The sequence below is a fragment of the Girardinichthys multiradiatus genome, chromosome X (genome assembly GCF_021462225.1).
Source record: "Girardinichthys multiradiatus isolate DD_20200921_A chromosome X, DD_fGirMul_XY1, whole genome shotgun sequence".
Taxonomy (NCBI): Eukaryota; Metazoa; Chordata; class Actinopteri; order Cyprinodontiformes; family Goodeidae; genus Girardinichthys; species Girardinichthys multiradiatus.
In genome coordinates this window covers 21,014,892-21,032,677 of record NC_061817.1, presented here as the reverse complement: position 1 = coordinate 21,032,677, position 17,786 = coordinate 21,014,892, and the positions used below count along the sequence as shown (strand labels likewise).

General features: G+C 39.8%; 1 protein-coding gene and 1 long non-coding RNA gene across 4 annotated transcripts in view; one reads left to right on the top strand and one right to left on the bottom strand.

The window, feature by feature from the left end:
- The window catches only part of LOC124862951 (TBC1 domain family member 16-like), a 33,507-nt gene extending 16,557 nt beyond the window's left edge, over positions 1 to 16,950 (top strand). The window contains exons 5-14 of one of the 3 annotated variants that reach the window (XM_047357163.1): positions 1,401 to 1,595; positions 1,681 to 1,828; positions 1,917 to 2,081; positions 2,352 to 2,500; positions 7,383 to 7,517; positions 8,298 to 8,484; positions 10,248 to 10,427; positions 12,840 to 12,986; positions 13,681 to 13,974; positions 14,101 to 16,950. In XM_047357163.1, coding sequence (XP_047213119.1) covers positions 1,401 to 1,595; positions 1,681 to 1,828; positions 1,917 to 2,081; positions 2,352 to 2,500; positions 7,383 to 7,517; positions 8,298 to 8,484; positions 10,248 to 10,427; positions 12,840 to 12,986; positions 13,681 to 13,968 — 1,594 coding nt within the window. In that variant the 3' untranslated portion in view covers positions 13,969 to 13,974; positions 14,101 to 16,950. Of the gene's footprint in view, positions 1 to 1,400; positions 1,596 to 1,680; positions 1,829 to 1,916; positions 2,082 to 2,351; positions 2,501 to 7,382; positions 7,518 to 8,297; positions 8,485 to 10,247; positions 10,428 to 12,839; positions 12,987 to 13,680 lie in introns of all 3 variants that reach the window. The other 2 variants (XM_047357162.1, XM_047357164.1) reach the window with 2 other exon arrangements.
- Positions 93 to 10,378, bottom strand: LOC124862952. Its single transcript, XR_007037036.1, has 3 exons — positions 10,254 to 10,378; positions 2,334 to 2,459; positions 93 to 331 (listed from the first exon to the last, which is right to left on the bottom strand). It is a non-coding gene; the product is annotated as an uncharacterized LOC124862952 (long non-coding RNA).
- Positions 16,951 to 17,786: the final 836 nt, after the last annotated feature.

The following is a 17,786-nucleotide window of genomic DNA, read 5'->3' as shown; positions in this document are numbered from 1 at the left end:
GTGTGTGTGTGTGTGTCTTTAGTAGCCTTCATGCATTCCTCTTATTCACAGCCTCTTGGAAGAATGTAATAAAGACTCAAACACAGATGCAGTCCTGAGCTGCAGATTTGTTCTTTCCATCATCAGTCTTACTCTACATGCTATTTGGAATTATTTCTACAAAAAAATACAAAGTGTAAAACAGTTGTTTTTTTTTTTTTTCACTTGCAGTTATTGAAATGTACTTATTTTGTTCTGATGACTTACTGATGTACTTAAAAAATTAACATTGTAGTGCCTCGCAGAGCATTCATACTGGACTGGATTCTTCCACACACCAAGTAGTGAGTAACTGAAATGAAAGGAAAATAAACCAAATAAAAATATGAAAGGTATTGTAAATATGTGAATACAGCTGCCTACGTCAATACTTTGTAGAAACAAAGTATTGTCTATTCCTCTTTGTAAAATAGCTCAAGCTAAGTCAATAGAGAGCATCTGTGAACATATGTTTTCAAGTTTTCACAGATTTAGGTCTAGACTTTGACTAGGCCACTCTAACAAATCTAGCTCTGACCATATGTTGAGGGTTGCTGTCCTCCTGGATGGTTAATCTCCATGCCAGTCTTGAGCCTTTCAGTCTTTTGCAGCCTCTTACAGGTTTTCTTCCTAACGTTCTTCTTAACTCCATCCATCTTCCATTAGCAGCCAAGACAGGGAGCCCTGTCTTGGCTGCTAATGGAAGATGGATGAAAAAGCATCCCCACAGCATGATGCCGCTACCAAAATTTCTCAGTTACATGTAATGTTTGTTTTCTGTCAGAGAGTGTTTTGTATGTAGGTCAAAATGTTCACCTTCTTCCACATGTTTGCTGTGACCTCTGCATGGCTTGTGAAAAACTGCTAACAGGCGTAATTTACTCTGAGATAAAATGACACACAGATGCACTCTTCACTAATAGTTGACTTCTGATTATTAACTGTTTTAAAAGTCTGGTAGGATAAATATTTTGAAAAGTTAACTCTTTATTGCACATACACATTTCACACACCTTTTATTAGTTTTGCAGGTTTTAGAGCTAAACAAATCTTTTTCTATGCATTTGGCTTTTTTATAGAGAATGTGTGAAATATTTTCAGCAGGTTTTTGAGGAATGCACCGACCTTTTTAAAGCAGTAGAGCCCTGTATAAAAATATGATTGTCAGTATGGGGTTAATTGTACTGGATTTTATTTAGGGGCATCAGTGTTAGTCTATTAAAACAGTTGCAAAAAATACATTAAAGTTAATGGATTTAATGTAGCAATTTGTGGAAAAGTTCATATAATGTGATGCCTTTTGCATTGGACTGTGACATTTCTGTTCCACATAGAGGGCACAAGAGTTTGAAGCTTGTCACTTGCTCTGTTATATTTTGCAGAGAGCTGTGCGAGGAGTCCATGAACCACTCTGTGAGCTCTGCATCCAGTCTGGACAGCCACGCCCCCTCTGAAGGCGGCTGTCCGTCGCAGGCCATGCGATGGGAGGAGCAACAGAAGCTGCTGGCTCTGGAGCAGCTGTGTGGAGTCTTCAGGGTGGACCTGGGTCACATGAGGTCGCTGAGACTCTTCTTCAGGTCAGCAGAGAGCAAATAAAAGGGTCCTCTGGGATTTCTGCTGGTTTATGAAGTTGTCCTTGCATCATTTATTGTTTTTTTGCAGTGATGATGCATGCACTAGTGGCCAGCTTGTGATAGCTAGCAGGGAGAGCCAGTATAAGATACTTCACTTTCATCATGCTGGTCTGGACAAGCTGGCTGAGGTCTTCCAGCAGTGGAAGTGCTGCAGGGAAACCCAACCTAAAGACCAGGTCATATTGGAACGAAGTTCAATCTTTCTTCAGGTTTTATTGATGTTTTCATTCAGCTTTTAATTCCTCTTCCTCACTCATGCTGAAGGTGTCAGACGAAAAGTCCTGTATGCAGTTTTCCATCCAGAGGCCGACCCTGCCATCAACCGAGACCCACCCGGAGGAGAGGCTTTACCGGAGGGTGGACGTCACCACCTGGCTGCGTCACCTCAACCACAGCGGGCAGGTGGAGGAGGAGTACAAGCTGCGGAAGGTAAATTTTAATGTCTGTGTTTTCCAGGTCTGGTTGAGGTTAGAAAAAGTACGTAAGAGTCTGGAGAAATATTTTTATTTTAGACTTTATCCCATCATCTAAATGTTGTGTCCTTCTTCGTCTTTTTTTTGCTCGTTTCTTCTGTACTTCCATGTGTCTTCCCTCCCCTCCTCGTGTTCTTTATTTATCTTTCTTTCTTTCTTCCTTTCTTAACTTACTGATGTATGTAAGAAATCTATTGTATTCACTCACCTGCCCCTTCTTTGACAGGCCATCTTCTTTGGCGGCATCGACCCATCCATCCGAGGCGAGGTGTGGCCCTTCCTGCTGCACTACTACAGCTACGACTCCACCTCGCAGGAGAGGGAGGCCTGGAGGCTGCAGAAACGAGCTCACTATCATGACATCCAGCAGAGCAGGTGGGCCTCAACACAGGCTGGGGCATCACAGTAAATTCAAATATCATTGAAAAGTTATTTTAATTTCATAAAGTGGAACTTATATTTCATATAGACTCATTACATGCAGGGTGGCGTTGCTCAAGCATATATTTCTGTTACATTTGATGATTGCGGGTTACAGCTACTGAAACACTTAATTCTGTTCTCCAATTAACTGGAATATATAAGATCAATAAAAAAGGATCTTTAATATAGAAATGTCATCCTACTGAGTTTAACCATGTACTGTACAGCTCATCGACTCAATACTTGGCCTGGGCTCCTTTTGCATGAAATACGGTCATAAGTCGGCAATGAAAAATGCATGGAAGGAGGACCAGAGCGGACTGAAAGGCAAACATTTTATCTTCAAGTTAACGTAATATTAATTATTACTGAATGACTGCGTTCACCCCCCAAAATTATTTATTACAAAGACATGTCTTATGTTGTTTCGGGTTCAGGTATCGTTTAACACAACTCATGCAGGAGTTGTAGCCCTTGTCCTGCTTGGGTCTGTGTGTTGTGCCTCTTGAAAAGCTGACTGGACCTGTAGTCAGTCAATTCTTGAGTGGTGTTTGCTCCACAATGCTTTCAATTGCACAGTTTTTACATGTTTTTCTACAACAGCTTTTCCTTCCACTTAACTTTCAATTAAATTGCTTGGGTACAGCACCCTGTGAACAGCTGATTTCTTTTGTGGCTTACTCTCCTTGTGGAGGTTGTCAATGACTGTCTGCCAGACAACTACCAAGTCATTAGTTTTGGCCATGATTATGTATGCTATAACACAACATTTGTGTTTTAAAAACTCAGTTTTGTCATATTCTAATATTGTGGGAAACTCAATTTTGGGTTTTCTTTAGCAGTAAGCTATAACCATCAAAATGAACAAAGGCAAACACTTGAAACATATAACTGTGTATGCAATGAATAGCTTATGTTCTAACTCATTAAGATGTACCGGTAAGATATTTTTATTTTTTACTTGAAGATGTCCCGCTGATAACATCTGCACCACAGTTCAATAACATGGAAATCATATTGAAATCACACCCGAGACACACAGCTCCGGTGTTGGCTGCCAAATGCTCAGTCAGTCAAACAATAAACCATATGCAAGTCTGTTGTGGCTTCCCATCGCAGGCGCGGGGCAATCAATAGGCACAATCAGAGGAGTGTTAAGGGGAGGTGCCGGGTGTGATATAAAAGGTCTCCGGAGAGAAAACATGTCAACGCTTATCAGATCAGATCATGCCCACATGTCTGAGAGAGGGGGGGGGGGGGAGAAAACCACAACTTTGGTATGCACGGACAAAACCCAGACACACGCGAGTCAATCCCAGAGTCTTTATTTATCTGCACATCTCCATCTCAAGGATAAGCCATCCATCTTCACACGTTCTGCAGCTGTTTGTTACAATGATGATAATTGGACAGATTTCATTTTGTACAGGTTATCATTGTTTTGAGAGCACCAGTAGTCGGCTAATTAGACTTCTCATTCTGACGGCCTCCAGCAGCCCTCCAGGGCCACCGGGTGATCATTAGGAGCAAGGGTGCAAGTGTGTGGTTTTTGCCTTGTTCCCTAACCTTGTGTCCTTCTAACAACAATACCTAAGCAGCTGCAAATAGGAGTGCTGCTTCCATTGGATATAACCTGGATATTAGGTATGTTAGAGGGAGCATCAGCAGCAATTGAGGCTAGAAGATTTTAATGAATCAATTTTCATTCAAGTCATCATCTAGAATTACTAAAGTTGATTTATGCAGACGAGAAAATCTTTTTATTTTTTATTGATACAAAACAAGAAAATATGTTGGAACTGCAACATTCAGCTGAAGACCTATTTTTAAAGAGTCAGCATTACTGATAGGCAGAAATAAACCTTCCCTTAAACAGAGTTCTGGTTGTTTTATTTGCTCTTTACTTTCGAATTTGTTTTGCTTTTATACACAAGAATAAAAAGATATATGAAATTTCATGTTGTTTTAAAACAGTACAGATTTTTCCTGACTTCTCTCCATTATTTTCACTGATCACAGATCATGTGATGATTATTATTTTATCAATTCGAGTTTTCTATTAAATAGGCTGCTTCAGTTTTGACAGAAAACAACCATTTCCATCTCCACAGGAGTTTGCTTTAAAGATGATCTGTTTAGGAATTTACAAACTATTCTTTTAGACAAACCTCTGACTCTTTTTGGGTGGATCAGTGAGTCCAAACTCCTCATGATGGATTCAGATCACCTTATTCACGCCACTGTTCCACACAGACCATGAACAATACGGACCAAGAATTGACAAATTTTAGGATTCCTGGTATTTTGCTAATTTTCTGGTCCAATATGTGGCGCCCTAAGATTCAGTTACGACACAAGTAGGATAGATAAAGATAAACCGTGAGATTCGGCTTGATTCACATGAATATTGTCAAGAATTCAGTACGATTTACCAGAATCTATTGAGAATACTGCACCAACGTTAGGAATCAGTTAGAAAGCAGCTACCACTATGCCGAATGGATATAAGAATCAGAAAACAATTACATTTAAATGTGCTACTATTCTTGAAAATTCATGGGATTTTCCACCAAGAAATTATTAAAAAAAATGTTGAGGGACTAGCAGCAGTAAATGTTATTGATGTCTGTTGATATTCAGAAGTTAAAATGTTTTAAGTGAAGTGAAATATAAAGTGCCAATAAAATGTAAAAACTGAAGTGCTTCTTTTTGGACATTAAATGTAGTAAACTAAGTTTAAAACAAACATTTTACTTCTTTTTATATTTCTTAATAAAACATAATTATTTTGGTGTTTTTGTTTTTGTTTTTCACTTTTTTCTCATACATTTTTTTCCTCATTTCTTATGTTTTTCATTTTTTTTCCAAGGGCAGAAGAGAGATTTTGGCAGTTTTAGGGGGTTTTATGGCCCTGAGTGGGTTTGACCATGCCTCACAAATCCCCAAATCAGTTAAAAACACATAGAAATGCCAACTAATCAATTAAGAATCAGTTACGATACCTACGAATGAACTACGAATGTAAGAACGTTTCGGATTCAGGAGTTTGGCTCCAAAATTTTGAACAGCTCAAGACGTTTATCACAAATTCCAGATTGCTCAAGAATTGGAAGAACTGACCAAGAATAAAATATGAATTCGTTACGAATTCAGGAACTTATTATGAATCAGCTAAGAATCCTAAAATTGTTGCGATTTGTATTATTCATACTCTGTGTGGAATAATGTTAAAAACCATGATGAAGACACATTACATCACTGTAAATAGTCTACAGTAATTCATGATAATGTTAGTAATTTCAATGGGCTTTGTTCCATTCCCTCTATGGTAAACGGCTAAAAGGCACATGAAGAGACAGGCGTTTTATGTTTTTTTTCTATTATATCTTACAGTGCCTTCCTAAGGTATTTGTACCTGTTGGATTTTTCACATTTTGACGCCTTACAACCTCACACTCCAGTATACCCAATACATGTGCAGTTAAAGGAAAATTATTTATGGTTAAAAACTTTTTTTACAGGTAAAAATTCAAAAACTTTGACTTAAATTTGTATTCAGACCTCATAAGAAAATGGAGAGAACATGGAGCAACTGTTCACTAGCAGCCATGATGACCATGGTAACTACAGAGGAGCTGCAAATCTTTGCAGTTCAGGTAGGATAATCCTGCAACAGAACATCTTTAGCAAGAAGAAGGCCATGTAGGGGACAGAGCAAACATGTGTAAGAAGGTGCTCTGTTGGGCCTGCATGCAAACTAATGGGTGTGGAGGAGACAAACATTTCACATCACCCTGAACATACAAGCCATCCCCACTGTGAAAGATGGCGGTGATGGCATCATGCTCTGGGGATGCGCTTCTTCTGCAGTAAGATAGAAACTGGTCAGAATTGATGGGAAGATGGATGGAGCTAAATACAGGAAGAAAACCTGTAAGAGGCTGTAGGACAGCGTTTAAGAGAGGTCAAGGTTCACCGTTTGGAAGGGTAACAACCTTAAACATAGAGCCAGAGCTACAAGGGAGTGGTTTAGATTAAATGGGTCTCATGTGTTAGAATGGCCTAGTCAAAGTCTAAGCGTAAATCCAATTGCGAATTTGTGAAGTGATTTAAAAATTGCTGACTGAGCTTGAGAAATTTACCCAAAGATTTCAGTGTCATACCTGTGTAAACTGACGCAAATGCACGTCACACATTCCAAATTTTTATTTGTGAACAACTGTGCAAACCTTGATTATTTTCCTTCGGTTTCACAGCTGTGCTCCACAGATGTTTGTGGTTGTAATTTGACAAAATGTGAAAAAGCTTAAAGGGTAGCGACACACTTGTAAGGCACTGTTTGGTTAGCTGATTCCTGCTTGTCAAGAGCATGGATTTTATTTTACAGCTAACCCATAAAACCACTGAAGTGATGCAAACATGTTCCAAAGTCCTGAGAAAGCGAACCGCATGACGGTGGCTGGGGAGGGTCCAGTGACACAAACACATCTCAAACTAAACAGTTGCATGGCGTTGCATCAGGTGCTTGGGCTTTATTCCTGGTGGGGCCACATGGAAAACAAACAGTGTTAATTAAATCCCCTCTGCTTGTTAGGACCTGAGAACATTAGTGCACACAGAGAACATTGTTAATGCTCCCTAACATCTAGGAGGGGCTGGGCGGCTGTGGTGGTATCCTCAGAGGAACACTTAGGTCCACTGCTCACATTTTTGGGGAGCTTTTGCAGCAGCTGTTCGGGGTATAGTAACAACTCAGTTTAAGATGATTACTGTGCTTCAAAAAAACCATTAAAGTTCCCTTTTCTGTTTCTGCTCCATTTGTTTGATTCCTCAGATTATCCATGAGTCCGGAGGAGCACAGCGAGTTCTGGAGGAAGGTCCAGTTCACGGTGGATAAAGACGTGGTCAGAACGGACCGCAGCAACCAATTCTTCAGAGGAGAGAATAACCCAAACGTGGAGATCATGAGGTCTTGTGGAGATCACTGATTCCTCTTTTTTATCCACCCTCTCCTCTATGCTCGTCATCCTCACTCATTGACTCAAGGCACAGCCATAACTACACTGTTAATTTCATATTCTGAACCTTAGGGGAGCCGCAAATGAGCTTCATGCTTTATTGACTCTTACTAAGCCGTCTGAGCACTTCCGATTCATACTTGGGGCTAATGGCTTTCTAAATGAGGAGCAAGAGGGTTTAGAAAGCGTACTAGATATTTTGCGACTCTCATGGTGGCTCCTGGTGTTTCTCTTATTCTTCATCTGAAGCCAGCCGGTGGTTATCTAATGCTGACAAGTCACACCCATGTTTATCTGGTTCATTCAGGTCCAAACTGCTGCTGAGCTGAAGGTCCTGGAGTCCTTGTTTAGCCGCCTCGTTAAAAAACTCATCAAATTTTTACTCTAATGCTGCACCAAACCAATACAATGTCCTCTGGGTTTTGGGATGCGTTTGTACTTCCGTTAAAAATGCATGAAGATGACTAGGGAAGTTTTCTTTAAAGCAGAACAGGTCTTTGAAAAAAAAAGGAAGAAAATAATGTAGGTAATTAGCTCCCTGGTTGCCAGAAGGGGAAAAACGTGGGGGGAGATTGTTGAGGTTTTTTTTTTACTAATGAAAGATATTCTGAGTGTTTGTGTGAAAGAAAACTTTTAAGGGGTTTCCTTTTCTGTTTGGTCCCGTTAAGTTAGACGGTCTGTCGGCAGATGCTACGTCAGCGCTCAGATGTCTGTGTTTGTTCTTGCCCCAGGCGGATTCTGCTCAACTATGCGGTGTTTAATCCCGACATGGGTTACTGCCAGGGCATGTCCGACCTGGTGGCCCCCCTGCTCACCGAGATCCAGGACGAAAGCGACACGTTTTGGTGCTTTGTCGGCCTCATGGAAAACACCATCTTCATCAGCTCCCCGCGAGACGAAGACATGGAGAGGCAGCTGGTAGGAAGGTCTTTGTTTTTTCTTACCGTATAAGTATTTATGTTGGCTGCCGGCAGCAGTTTTTGTGCCATTCACGTGTAGCGCCTTGCAAAGCGTTTCATACCCATTGAAGTTTTTCACTTTGTTACTTAGCAACTACAAACATCAATGTAAAATCAACAAGCAAGGGATTTTATGTAGCAGGGCAACACAATTCACTTTACAATCCTGCACAAGTAGTGCAGGATTGGCTTTTGCTAACACAGGGGTCTGAAACTCAAGACCCAAGAGCTGGTGTCCCGCGAACTTTTAGATGCGTCTCTGGTCCGACAGGCCTGAAGAAAACGTCTGGACAATCTCTTCAGCATGAAATCAACCTTAACAGGGCCTTAATGAAATAATTAACTGATCCAGGTGTGTTTAAGCAGAACTAAGAGTTTCAGAACTTTTAACCCGAGATGACCGGAGTGTGAGAGCGCTGAGCTAACACAGTTTCTTTCATGATTGCTCAGGATGGAGTGTTATCAGTCTTTCCATCAATGTCCCTGCTGATGAAAAACAACCACTCAGTATGATACAGCCTCCACCGTGTTTCACCATAAGGATGGTGTGTTCAGGGGCAGGGTTACTTTTTTGCCACATGTAGCATTTTGCATGTTGGCCAGAAAGTGACATTTTGGTGTCATCTGACCAGAGCTTGTGGCAACAAAGTTCTCCTGTCCACAGATTCTTCTACCTGAGCTGTGAATCTCAGCAGCTCCTCTGAAGTCACCATGCACCTCTTGGCTGCTTCATTGATTAATGTTCTCCTTAGGTGACTGGTGGATTTTATTTAGGGATATCAGAGTGAAGGGGGTTGAATGGAAGAGCTTCCAACTCTTTTCAGATCTTTGTGTGTAAAAAAAAAATGTGAGAAAGCTAAAGGGGTATGAATCCTGCCATCGTGTAGAGACTTGAAACAGAAAATTTAAGATGTCTCCTTTCCATGATGGACTTTGCACTTTAACCTTTCTGTGTGTTTTTCAAAGACCCCCTCGTTATGGTAAATAGTAAATGATTGACGTGTTTTATAGTAGCCCTTTAACCTTATCTAAAGTCTACAATGTGCTTTTCAGTGTTTTTCTTTCACCCATTTATATTGTGCTCCTACCTAAATTTGCAGTGTTGGCCCAACGTTAGGGTTTGTGAAACACGCAGAGATATTTAGATAATTTAAACACAGGCGAAAAAAGATAACAGATAAAGAATGTATGGATAACAGAGTGGTTAAAATGTGTATTACAAAAAAGTAAACTGGGTGCAGAGGATGTTCTCATTATTTTGTTTTATGATTTGTTTCAAATGTTTGTAAATTTAAACCACTAATACATTATTAGGTAATTATGTAATCGGGTCATTATTTTAATAAAATTGAAAGCAGACGGTTTGCTGGTGGCTCAGTTGGTAGAGCAGGCGCCCCATGTTAAAAGGCTATAGTCCTTGACGCAGTTGTCTTGGGTTTGATTCCCGGAGAGGGTGCAGTTATTTATATCTTTAAACAGCCAAGAAACAGTCACCATGATGTCTGACACATTCAGACAAAACATTGCACGAACAGACCATAATATCCTGTCATAAACCTGTACATAAAGAATGGGTTGTGGGTAGCATTAGGTCAGAGGACACACCGGTCATCCAGGGCTTAATCCTGTTAAATCACCACAGAATATATGCAGACATGAGGGTCCAACGAGCAGCCAGTGGTTCCTCTGCAGAGCACAGGAAAATAACTTGTTAACCTGCAGATGTACCTGCGGGAGCTGCTGCGCCTCATGCTGCTGCGCTTCCACCAGCACCTGACCCGACTCGGAGAGGACGGCCTGCAGCTGCTTTTCTGCCACCGCTGGATCCTGCTCTGCTTCAAGAGAGAGTTCCCTGACACAGAAGCGCTGCGCATGTGGGAGGCCTGCTGGGCACACTACCAGGTCAGGACAAAGTCCAAACTGCTCCTTTGCAGACACAACTTAGAAAGAAGAGGATTGCATACGCTGGAAAGCGATACAGAGGAATATAGTGGTAATTTTATTTTTAGTACGGTTTAGAGTGTGTTGATTTTTCATGCAGGAAGCATGCAGGAATGAAATATCACCATTGTCTGCGAGCTCAAAAAGCACATTATTCATTTAAAGCCTGTCAACACAGAGTCATGTAATCCTGTTGAGTGGATGTAAAATGTCTGTTAAGACTTAAAGGAATTTAATCACTTGGTTAAAAACTGGTTGGATTTCCAACCAGTTTTGCATAATTCACAGTCCTTCAGCTTTTTACACAACCGTGTTTGTTTTTTAAAATATAAATTTAAAACGGAGCTGGCAGACTTAAATTTTACCCAGCGCAAGATAATCCACCCATTCTGCATCTTTTGGAACGGCAGAAACCTGTAGCCATGATGTGTACCCCGTGTTTTAACGCTCGCCGAGGCCAAGTCTTTGCTTCATGCCAGCTGTTCAAACACACTGCGAGATGTTCGGATCTGCAGCTACAGGTGGCTGATGGAGGAGATAATGTGCGTTTGTGTGAAACCTCGGGTTAGACAGTTAAAAGTCATGCAGCCGATTGGCTTTGAGCAAGAATTTCTGATTGATATCAGATTTTTCTGTGAAGAGGATGTTTCATGTCATAATGGGTTTCAACTGATTGTTTTCTGCTGTTCTCGTGTGAATTACAGTATATAGACCAACTGTCAGTAGGTCTGTTTTTAGAGGAGCAGGATGTGAATCGAAATGCTGGTGAATTACACACAAATACCCCCTCCCCATTAAAGTCAATTAGTCTTGTGGTTCAGCAGCATCACCTCACAATGAAAAACTCGACCTTTAATTTTTCATTAAAACCCCTAAATTAAACGGTTATATTTTTAGGGCAATAAAAAGTCTTAAATATGGGCACATTTTCTATACTAGGTCTTAGATTGGTTATTTATTGCCTCTCCCATTGTTTTTTTTTTTCTTATTCATTTATGGGCTGACTGCATTCATTTGTTCTGTGTGTAGTTTTCCCTGAGGAATTCAGGTGGTGTTGCATTGGGAGAAAACTACCGGCCCCATAATGCAGCGAGGCAATGAGTCCTTATTGAAACTTGCAGAAGCACTAATTAAACAATCATTATGCTAGAGAACCAGTTGCTCAACTAAGATTGAGCTTCTGACTAAAGCTAAATTTAGTGAATAAAAATCTTTTTTCCTCTTATAGAAAACATTAAAATGGGTATTAAATGGTTTTTTCAAAGGATAATCCTAGTAAATGGCAAATGGACTGAATTCATTGCGCTTTTCTGGCACATATCGACCACTCAAAACACTTTACACTGTAGCCGCATTCACCCAGTCACACTCACTAAAGCACACACATTCTTACACTGATACGCAGATCGGTAATGTCCAAATGGTCACAAAAATGGTTGACCAGACACAACCAGACCTGAATTCTAAAGAAACCCTGTGAAAAGAACTGAAGAGAGGCGAGGATCCAGGACTCTGGAGGATCTACAGAGTTTGCAATAAGAACTGGTCAAAGGTCCCTCACTTTGTGAGCTACAGCCTTGTTAAATGATGTAGGAGAAACCTCAAGGCTTTCCTAAAGACAACAGGGGTGCCAACTGGTCATTTTAAAACATTATTTTTTAATTGGATGTTTTTATTTGCAAACTAAAAAAGGTAGTTAAATCAAAGGTTGGATTCCTTTATTTCATCAGTGTAACTTTGTTACTTACCAATAAATGTGGCCAGCATTGGAGTTTGTTTTTAGAGAAGTAGCAAAATATTTTCAAAAAAGACATTAAAAAAATCAATCCGTTCATCAATGTTTTGTCTTTTTGTTTTTTTTTTTTTACATATTTTGCTCACAGATCTTTATTCAAGTTATTATGAATGCAAAAAAATAAGGTTTATTTAAAAAGAAATATGTTTGAGATTACACTAATGACCTAGCAGTTTTCTTTTTAGACTTCAACTATTAAACCTCACTGAATCTAAATTTCTAGCTATAACATTTGAATGAGAGCCAGACTTAAATAAATTGAATTCAGTATAGTGACAGAAAACCTCTCATCCTCAGATCTGTTACGTGTTTCTAGTTAAAAGTACACCTCTGCCCATGCAGGAAAATCTCTAAATTTTAATCAGTAACTTTTACTATGACTTTATTTTATTCCATTAAAGTACGTTAGTAGCGTTAGTAACCAAGCTTTGTATTTCTGGGTTTTTGTTTGGTTTTTTTACACAGCGTTTTCTTTTTAGGGTCTGTCACGCTTGTTGGACACAGTTCATATAGTTACTAAGTGTGAACATCCTGCTGCATTCATCTTCTGCCTTTGACCCCACTCTCTGTCTTTGTAGACAGACTACTTCCACCTTTTCCTGTGCGTGGCCATCATTGTCCTGTATGGGGAGGACGTGACGGAGCAGCAGCTTGCCACCGACCAAATGCTGCTGCACTTCAGTAATCTCTCCATGCACATGAATGGAGAGCTGGTGCTACGCAAGGTAATGCTGCTGCTTTTTGTCTCTGTTACTTCTATTTGTACATTTTCAACTAGCAAGCAAAGCATAAATGATATTCAAAATAACTGCAAAATTTTACTTCAACTTTCCCTGACCTCAGGGTTGGTTTGATCCAAATCCCTTCGTAAGAGTCGTTTCATCTAAACGTGGGTCTTCGCTAAGTTTACAGCCATTTAGAGGAAAGATGAAAAAAACGGCATCCAGATATCCAGATTTTGTAGGTTTCATATTTAAAGCCTGTCTCCTGCAGAAATATCTACCCTCAATTCATTGTCAGCTTCAGTATTTATACTTGCAGCAGTGTGGAGACGTATAATTTAAACTCAGTTTTGTCTGCACCAAAAAAGTCTTGCCCAACGCTGCAGCAGAGTAAGAATAGGACGCTGTGATGCCGAGCAGAGGATTAATGATCTGTAGTGGGTGGAAAACATTTTGTTGATGCCTGGGAGTTATGCTTGTGATAACCTAACAGCAGGCATGGAAGCCTTTTGAGATATCGCCAAATAAAACTCATGAGACTGACCTTGACATTTTTTGTTATCTTGTCGCCAAGAGATAACGCAAGCATTGATTTATTTCAGTGCATGTATCTGCAATGTTTGCCTTCTTTAAACATGCCATAGTGTCTCTCCTTGATTTTTGCTTTACCTTAATCTCTCCTGCTCCTCTTTTCCAGGCCCGCAGCCTTCTCTACCAGTTCCGCCTTCTTCCCAGGATCCCCTGCAGTCTGCATGACCTTTGCAAGCTTTGTGGCCCAGGGATGTGGGATAGCCGCTACATCCCCACCGTGGAGTGTTCAGGGGAACACCCGGATTTACAGAGCTGCCCCTATGGAGGCACCTCCACCCCACAGCCCTCCTCACCCTCCCCGTCGTCCTCTCCGAACCACACCCCCACACCCCTGCTGGACGGCAAGAGAGGCTGCAAAAAACGGGACATTTTCACCTTCCGGAAACAGTCCTGAGTGGAGGTTAGCTTCTGCAATTACTTTATTATAAATTTCACTAATATGTTTTTCTTTTATTTTGGTAGTTGAACTTTTCATTCGGTGCACCGTTGAACACTGCCTTACCACAGTGTTGCTGTTGACGTTCAGCATCGCATGAATCCGCGATGGGGGCGGCCTGCAGTCAGACAAATCGGAGGTCAAGAGGCTGCTTTCTCCTCTGAGCAGAACAGACAATCACCAGGCGCTGTGTCGGTCTGGAGCTACTTCAGGTTTACGTCTGCTGCTGGTTTGGCATTCTTCCACAGGACTTGTGGGCACCGGGGAGGTCACAGCAGGGTCTCAGGCAACTGGCCTCTCAGACTCTAAAGGGTCAAAAAGCGAACTGGGGAGTCTTTCACAGAACTGGAACTTTGACTTTTAAAAATTTTCTTGGGTTCTCACAATGGAATAATTGTGTGAATGTCAAATATTATGTGCATATTTAAAGTCTGAGAGTCTTTTTGACATGAAAACTCTTTGTGTTAAAGAAGTAGTATGAATAACATTTCTCTGTTTTATTTTCCAAAAAAATGAATGTTATCGTTATAAATATTTAGCAATATTATCTTTGCATGACAAATTCTTTACATATAAAGGTCACAACAAATTTGTTGTGTGGGGGAAAAAAATCCAAAACAGAGGCGAGTGTGTGTTTATGTGACAAACACTAGCATCATGACGGGCTCCTCTTACGTTCCCATCCTAGAAGTTCTCTTTCTTGGGCCGAAAGAGTTTTAACATTTGCACAATAGCATCATTAATTGTAAAACATCTGTGGGTAAAGTACTGAATTTATTTATTAGCAGTTTCCCTAAAGATAAAGTGCTTTACAGAAGAAACTTTTCAAATTTTATCAAGGTGCAGCAACAAACTTGAGTGTGTTTTTATTAGGATATTGTGTGGTATATCAAAACAAAGTGGTGTGTAGAGGCAGTAAAATAATACATCAGTTTTAGTTTTGCAGAACCATCTTTACAGCTGCAAGTCTCTTTAGGTATGTCTTTACCAGCTTTCCACCTCTGAGCCTGAGAGTTGCTCTGGTTGAATGTTTAGTGGAAGCTGTCTTGCTGGAAGGTGAATCTCCACTGCAATCCCCACTATTTTGCAGCTTCTAACATGTTTTCTACCAGGACTTCCATTTATTTACCCCCATGCTTCCTTCCATCAACTCTGACTACCTTCGCCATCCCCGTGTGTTCAGGGTGATATGCAGTATTAGTTTTATGCCACACAAATAAATTTTAATGTGGTCCAAAAAGCTTAATTTTGGTCTCATCAGACCCAAACCCCTCCTTCCACATGTTTGCTGTGTCTCCTACATACTCCACCTACATGCTACATGCTGTCCCAACAAGACGTCGTCTGGCATCCTTATACTGATTTTACCACCAGAGCTGTGGACCACTGCAGCTCCTCCAGAGTTACCATGGTCCTCTTGGCTGCTTCTATGATTAATACTCTCTTTGCCTGGTCTGTCAATTGAAATCAATGGTCTTCGTAGGTTCCCTTTTTCAGATGGATTGAACTGTGCTCAGTGAGATGTTCAAAGCTTGGCATAATGTTTTCTGCTTTAAACTTCTCCTTGACCTGTCTGCTGGGCTCCTTGATCTTCATGATGCTGTGTGTTCACTGTTTTTCTCTAACAAACCTCTAAGGCCTTCAGAGAACAGTTGGATTTATTCTAGGTTTAAATTATTCAGAGGGGAATTCTGATGGCAACTGGTTGCCCCGGATTTACTCTGACTAGTGTCAGAGTAAATGGACTGAATGCTTATGCACACTACACTTGTCAGATTTTTATTAGTAGAACATTTTTAAAATATTTTCCTTCCACTGCACAGGTATGCACTACGTTATGTTGGTCTGTCATATAAAATCCCAATAAAATATGTTGGTGTTTGTGGATGGAGAGTAGATCAGAGTATTTTCGGATCTGTTTTGCTTGAAATTTCATCCTTGGTGTTAAACCAGTTTCGAGCAGATTTCTGTAGCTTTTTCTGTTTACACTTCCAGGCCAAGTGAATGAAAATGCATCCAAAACTCATGATGAGTCCACATGAATGTAGCTGTTCACATTTTCAACACAATGAAAATCTTGGATATGTGTGTCATTGTAAACTGGAGTGATTATTGCTGCTCTCCATTATTATTGCAATCATTTTCTGAAAATATATTGAGGAAAGTGGAGCAGTGAGCTTGTCGTTTAGGCTTCATCTGGGGAGAAGCTATGAGTTAATGTTGCCTCAGGTGTGAAGATGATTTTCCCTCGAGGAGCTTTTGATTGACATCCGGAGGATCGTAACATCTGCAAAACGCTGCTATAATGTACCACAGATTCTTGCAATCAGCCTTCCAGCAACATTGCACATGACTACTACCTGCTATTTCCTGTTGGTTATCATGAAGTGCTTTAAATGACATGGAGGTGTTGAAAATATAAAAAAAAAAGACATAAACATGATGGCAAATGTTAAGAGTGTGTGATCTCATGGATTTATTAACATTTAAATCACATTGTTTGCACAAAAGCCATCAATCACGGTCGTTATTGCTGCATTGCCCCTTCGGAAAGGGGTCGTTATTATGAGTTGTGGTCATGAATGTAAAATGTTTTCTATATGTTGATGTATTACTGCACACCTAACAGGAGAGTAAAAGCCTATTCTTATTACTGGTGTTAATAAAAATAACACCCATAGACTACAGTGGTGGTTTCATGCCTCAACATGGGACTAGTTTTGGTTCTTCACAACGTAATTATGTATGTACTGCATCCTCCATACATATTTCATCTTTTATTGCTGCATATTAAAAAGGTTTTTTTATTTCATTTAAAATCCCATCAGTAAATACGTTTTAAGTAGATTATTTGTGCTATAGTTTTGTTTTATAATAATTGCTAGCAAAGGGAGTACCCATTTGCTAGCAGTCACAAAATAAAAATTAATTTTAACCTTTTTTCAACTCGTTTTGTATTTGATTTAAATTTGTTTTTTACTTGATCAGGGTTCAGAAGAATGTTTCAGTAGTAATTCATGGATTCATTTTCCTTTGGGTATCAATTTGGCATGACACAGAGGCCTGTTTCTGTTAGCAGCTCTTCAAAATTGGAAAGACAAGAGAACATACCAGGTGAGAAAGGTAGATGTGTGTTTATCTACTTAAATAATGAGTACTAATAATTGTAGTACTGGTTGCTTTGGTAAAAAAAGATTATGTCTTAACATGTAATGAATTTTCACATTTAACAAATCTAATCAAATTAAAGATGGAGTTTATCTTAATTATATAGTGTGAGGTTATGCAACTGCAATACAAGATTAATGTTTTTCAAAAATATGGTTTTAAAAATCCCTATATATGATAGTTTATAGGAAAAATCCTAACATGAAATAAAAAACTGTTTCAAACTGCAGTTTTGTCAAACTATTTTTTAAATAAAACAAAAAGCCCTTCCCATATTTGAATGTTTATTTTATTTGAATAAGGAAAATATTTTTTTTCCTTAATGACAGGCTGTCATAGAGGTCATATTTCACATTGACACAGAAAAGAGCTGTCTGAGTGCATCAGAAATACAATCAGAAATAAAATATATATTTTTTTTAAGGAACTCACAGACGGAACAACAACTTGCAACACCTTATCAACGGTACAAAAGAGCATTTGAGAAGTAAAAGATGAATTCTTGTGACTAGTAAGGCATTCAGACTGCAATGAAAGCTTTTTAAGTGAGGAAAAACATTACCTCCCTAACGGCTTTTTCAGGAGACCTTGATGACAAATGAATCAGA